This window comes from Peromyscus maniculatus, chromosome 17 (genome assembly GCF_049852395.1).
Source record: "Peromyscus maniculatus bairdii isolate BWxNUB_F1_BW_parent chromosome 17, HU_Pman_BW_mat_3.1, whole genome shotgun sequence".
In the NCBI taxonomy this organism is placed as follows: Eukaryota; Metazoa; Chordata; class Mammalia; order Rodentia; family Cricetidae; genus Peromyscus; species Peromyscus maniculatus.
In genome coordinates this window covers 27,053,885-27,060,064 of record NC_134868.1, presented here as the reverse complement: position 1 = coordinate 27,060,064, position 6,180 = coordinate 27,053,885, and the positions used below count along the sequence as shown (strand labels likewise).

General features: G+C 43.2%; 1 protein-coding gene across 1 annotated transcript in view; it reads right to left on the bottom strand.

Moving 5' to 3' along the window:
- Positions 1–205: 205 nt before the first annotated feature.
- The window catches only part of Primpol (primase and DNA directed polymerase), a 35,864-nt gene continuing 29,889 nt past the window's right edge, over positions 206–6,180 (bottom strand). The window contains 4 exon segments of the mRNA XM_042262444.2: positions 206–462; positions 465–630; positions 2,944–2,990; positions 3,083–3,165. Of these exon segments, the coding sequence (XP_042118378.2) occupies positions 359–462; positions 465–630; positions 2,944–2,990; positions 3,083–3,165 (400 nt within the window). The 3' untranslated portion in view covers positions 206–358.

Below are 6,180 nucleotides of genomic sequence, written 5' to 3'. Positions count from 1 at the left end.
ATTATTGTTAGTAAATTTCAGTCTCTTGACATGTTAGTCATCACGAGGCATAAGAGTTTTAACCTACAATAAGCTTTTCAATGATGTCAGTGCAAGCATGGAATAATTTTGACTAGGAGCAGTTACTGAAGTATGTCAAAGCTAATCTTCAATAAAACTGGCTCAGATAAAAAGCAAATTATTAGAAAACCAATTGATACAACAGTTGCTATAAACAGGTTTAGTAATAAGTTAATATAATTTGATTTTTTATAGTGTTGGGGATTAAATGCAGGGCCTTCTACCCTTGGGCTATAGCCCCGCCCTAATTTAACACTTATGTCATCAAATCTCAGGCTTCAGGCAAACTGTAGCCTCGTTAGGTAAGTCCCATCCATAGTTGGCTACTCTGTAATGCTTCTACAATTAGTTCATCGGGAATATCGTCCATCGCACTCTTGTAACCGAGAAGACTCTTGTCTTCTCAGCGAATTCAGCATCTTCTGTAGCTTCCAGGAAGCAGACATCATCTTTGTCATCCCAGTCAGCGTCAGAAAACTGGCCAGGAGACAGGTTACTGGATGGTGGGTTTTGAGAATTCTTGGCCAGTGAGTTGCTGGTTTCATCTGCTTCATCAGAAGTGAACTCCTCCTTTATTTTGGTGGAAAAGAGAAGTAGGAGAGAGGAATAAAGATTAGTCAGAATATGTGACTTCACTACACACTCCAAATATGTTGAGTTAAGGTATGAAGTAATAACCAGTTTTCCAAAGTCAAATGGCATGCTAGATTCCTGTTGTCAAGAACCGTCCCCATGGGGCAGGTAAGTTAGCTCAAACATGATTGCTTTTGTAGTGTAGACGGGCTGAAACTGTAGTTCATGGCAGATGCATTTCCATATCCCCAGAAGGGGTACAGCAAAGGTAGATATAAATTCCTAATGGGAAGATAGGCTAGCTGGAGACAAGCTGGAAAATACATTTCTTCTTTTTTGGTTTTGGTTTTTGAGACAGGGTTTCTTTGTGTATAACAGCCTTGGATGTCCTGGATCTCACTCTGTAGACCAGGCTGGCCTCGAACTCACAGAGTTCTGCCTGCCTCTGCTCCCAAGTGCTGGGATTAAAGGTATGTGCCACCGCCGCCTGGTGAAAATACATTTCTAAATTAACAAAAATCACTCCCTAGAGTCCATGTAAAAAAGCCAGGCATGCAATCCCAGTGCTATGGAGGTAGAGAGAGATGGGTCCTTGGAGCTTGGTGGCCATCCAGCCAAGCCTCCTGAGTGAATACCAGCCCAGTGAGAAGCTGCTCAAAACCAAAAAGGCTCCTAAGGAAAGACACCCAAAACTGTTCCTCTGGCCTGTATGTGTGCACTCCTGCACACGCATGAGCACACACAAATGCATATCTATCTGTATATGTATGTATAAAGATGTATATATATAAAGATGAGGGAGAAATGGCTATGATAACTGTTCACTTGAAAGGCACTATTTCTAGAGTTATTTCTAAATAATAAACATTTAAGTTATACTCAAATAAACCAAGAATACTTTCATTTGGCATTTTGGGGGTATTAGAAAAGAAAAAAATTCCACCAAAACCAGTCACCAAAATAAATGAGTGACTGGGAATGTAGCCCGGGGGAAAGCACTTGCTTCCCATGGATGAGGCCCCAGGTTCAATTCCCAGCACTGCAAAAGAAATGAAACCACTCAAAACCAAACAAGACGATACGTTGCCCTTTCAGGAGATAGTTTAGGACTTTTAACCTGTTCCTAGTTATTTCTAGCACTTGTAAGCCTAGCAGTCTGCTGGAGGGAGGGTCTGTTGGTCAGTTCTTTATGGCCAGCCCATAGCATTTTCCCTTTAAACCTGGATGCTGAGTCTGCAGAGATGGCTCCGTGGTTAAGAGGCTGCCTTTCCAAAGGACCCAGGTTCGGTCCCTAGCACACACATGGCGCCTCACAACCATCTGTAACTAAAGTTCCAGCGAATGGAATGCTTTCTTCTGCTTCCTTGGGTACCAAGCACATATGTGATGCAAAGACACACAGACAGTCAAAACACTCATACACATAAAATAAAGAACTTCAGTGTTTTCAGAAGAGATTTTAAATGTAGGTTTCAAAGGATGCCAGTTCCCTAGGATGAAATGTAAGCACTTGTTCGGCTTGTAGCAGGTCATTTATTCTAACCATGGCAATCTGAAAGAAGGTGTTGATAGATGTGGGTAAAAGTAAAAATTTAAAAAATTGTAAATAATACATGACAAAAATATTAAGATGTCATAGGAAAATGGACACAAATTCCTAAGAGGAACAGAAATAAGAACCTAAAAAGAACACAGCTTCATTAATAAGTACAAATGGAAAGTGACCTGGCACTCGTCTCCAGGCTGGCAATGATTAGAAGGTGCTCTCAGCGGTGCTAACTTAGCAGCAGGTGCTTCCATCAACATCTGTACAGTCTCAATTCCTAGTATTTCATGGAGCAATCTGGCAATAGCTAGTAATGAAAATGTTTCTGATACTTCAGAGAAGAAACCTAGCTCCATGCATTACGGCTTTGGAAATAAAGTGAGCACACACAAGTGTAAACAATGGAAGATTTATGCTAAAACCTTTGCATCAGTTTGGCTAAATTATGTGTCAAGGTTTTTACCTTTTTCCTTTTTTTTTTTTTTTTAATATTTTTGCGTGTGTGTGTGTGTGTGTGTGTGTGTGTGTGTGTGTGTGCGCGCGCGCGCGCGCGCGCGCCCACATGCCAAATGCATGCAGGAACTTATGGAGGTCAGAAGAGGGCACTGGATCCCATGGAACTGGAGTTGTGAGTCACCATGTGGGTGCTAGGAACTGAACAAACACAAGTGCCTCACACTGTGTTTAAGAGCTATCTGGACTGGATACTCTTCATAGTTCACTTATACTATGCACCAAAACACAAGGCCAAGAGCTACACTCACCTCTTTCAGAAGAAACAGGAGACTTACTTCAGTGGGTAATGGGAAACCTGAATCAAAAAGATGAAATATTTTTAGGGGGATGTCTAATTTTCACTTTATGAAATTAAGATAAAATTCACTATAAAATTTAATAACTCACAGTTAGATTTGAAGTTTTGTGCTTTACATACAGGGTCATGGCATTTTTGATACCAAACTTCATTTTTCAGGTCAACCAGAATCCTTTATGTATAAAGAAAAGAAAGCATTAATATCCATACTGTATAGAAAAATAAAGTTCAGATATATGCCATTTGCCAGAGATGTGCCTACAACTTGAAAAGATGGAGAAATCTTAAAGAGCTCAAGGATGAAAATAAACATGTCCAATCAAAAGAAAACACGGGCTGGGAAGGACCCACAGGGAAGTGTTTATGCACAAGGCTCTGAGTTCCACCCTCGGAACCCACATGAAAACAAACCAGGAGGAGGCTAGGGAGGCGGCTCAGTGGGGAAGGCGCTTGTTGCCCAAGGATGAAGACCTGAGTCCAGACCCCAAGAACCCACATAAACACTGGGGTACGTCTGTAACCCTGTGTGGGGATGGGGAACCTGGGAAGGGGGAATGCAGGAAGATCCCGGGAGCTTGCCAGCCAGCCAGCCCAGCCCGAATGGTGAGCTCCAGGTTGCGCAAGGTATTCTATCTCATAAAACAAGATGGAAAGCATAGAGGAAGACACCTGAGGATAATCTGTAGCCTGCACATGTACATGCATGGATGTACATGCACCTGCACACACACCTGCATGCACAAACATAGTAAATATACAATATGTACTTTATATATATATATATATATATATATATATATATATATCTCAGCCATGGGTTCCCCTATTCTCCCCCCTCCCACCCCCTCCCCTTACCCCCAGCCTACCCTCCATTCCCACCTCCTCCAGGACAAGTCCTCCCCCGAGGACTGCGATCAACCTGGTAGACTCAGTCCAGGGAGGTCCAGTCCCTTCCTCCCAGACTGAGCCAAGTGTCCCTGCATAAACTCCAGGTTTCAAACAGCCAACTCATGCAATGAGCACAGGACTTGGTCCCACTGCCTAGTTGTCTCCCAAACTGATCAAGCCAATCAACTGTCTCACCTATTCAGAGGGCCTGATCCAGCTGGGGGCCCCTCAGCCTTTGGTTCATAGTTCATGTGTTTCCATTCACAATATGTACTTTTTAAAAGGCCACAAGTGGTGGACACATGATCCCATGGTGGATGTGGAGACAAGCAGACCTTTGGGACTCACTGACCAGCCAGCCTTGTCTAATTGGTGAGCTCTAGGCCAGTGAGAGACCCTCTTAAAAACTTTTGTCTTCTGACTTCCACACATGTGCACTTGCCTGCATGTGCACACATCAATATATACACTCTACAAATGGACTTCTGAACAGGAAAAAAAAAGCAGGACATTTCTCTAGGAAGACCCGTTAAGTTTTCAAGTTATAGCCACCCAAATAATATAGCTTCAAAATACACAAGCAAGAGTGGACAACATGCCAGGTATGGTGGCACACGCCTTTAATCCTAGCACTTGGAGGCAGGGGCAGAGGGATCTCTGTGAGTTCGAGGCCAGCCTAGTCTACAGAGTGAGTTCCAGGACAGCCAGGGCTACACAGAGAAACCCTGCCTTGAAAAACCAACCAAACAAGAGTGACCAGCACTGAGGATGACAAATCTCTTCACAGAGGTCAGCACAGACAGGGAGTATGGAGTGTTCAATCACAAACAGGATGTCTGTATCTCATTTCCTACCCAAGGCTCAGGGACTGTTGAGAAGAGGGGGTGGGAACATTAAGAGCTGGAGGTCACGAAGAATGCTGTAAAACATGTCTTCTGGACATGAAGGGCCATTACGCTTGTGAACACACGGCAGCTGTGGTTGCCTGCACAAAACTTCCCCAAGATCAGCTAGTCCATATTCAATCATGGAGCAGGAGGAGGTTCGCCAGTCGGCACCCCTGGATGAGGGATGCGGACAGTTGATGGCTTCTGGAGGAGGGAAGAGCCAGTTTTCTGTAAGGGTGTAGCTCTTGGTAGGTCAACTACACTCCAGCAGAGGACTCCAAACTCAGAAACATATGGGAAGGCAGGAAGGTGGGGATTGATCTGGAAGGATTGGGGGAAGGAATCAGTAGGAATATGATTGATTCTAATACATTGTATAAGGATGGATGCCCACATGTACTGATAGGAACTGAGGTTGCATGCACAGGGCCTGACCGGTTCTGCACCAGACGGGATCCTAGAGCTGAAAGAAGTGGACACGTGCTCCCATCCCTAACCCAGAAGCTATCACCAATTGATGACCACTCACAAATGAAAATTTAGTTTCCCCCAAGGAATTTTCAAAGAGGAAACAAAGCACTTTTAAGGGTAGGCTGCATGCCCAGCAGTAGACGTCAACAGAAAATGAACTCAACAGCGTCTTTGGGGGTTCCTTGTCTCATAAGGTCATGTCAGGGCTTTTCCTCTTTTTAAATTTTTTCTTATCTTTTATTTTTGTTTTATTTATATATTTTTTTCTCTTTTTATCCTAAGTGGCAATTTGAAAGATGGACCCCAAAGGGAGTGACACTATTAGAAGGTGTGGTTTGTTGGAGGAAGTGTGTCACTGTAGGGACAGGCTTTGAGGTCTCTTTTGCTCTAGCTTTCCTCAGTGTGACAATCAGTTGCCTTCCTGTTGCCTGCAAGATGTAGCACTCTCAGCTCTAATACTACATTTGCCTGCACGCCACCATACTCACCATCATGATTATAATAGACTGAACCCCTGAAACTGTAAGTGAGCCACCCCAATTAAATGTTTTCTTTATACGAGTTGCCATGGTCAGGGTGTCTCTTCACAGCACTAAAATCCTACCTAAGACACCCTACATGTATATTTTTTCCATAGGGCTTCTAGTTTAGTGTTTGTATGGGATTCCTGAGAGTGCAATGGGTCTCTGCATCTACATCTGTTTCTTGTGCCTTTTCTTGTCCTCTCTTCCTTCTGTTTGTTTTGTCCTATTCCCATGTGATTTTGTTTTATCTTATTTTATTTTATTTTATTTTATTTTATGATTATCCCTTACCTATTTGATTTTCTAATGAGACAGAAAGGGGTCAAACCAGAAGGGAGGGAGATGGGGAGAGACTGGGAGGAGTAGAGGGAGGGAAAACCACAACCAGGATATATTAAGGGAGAGAAAAAAATCTAT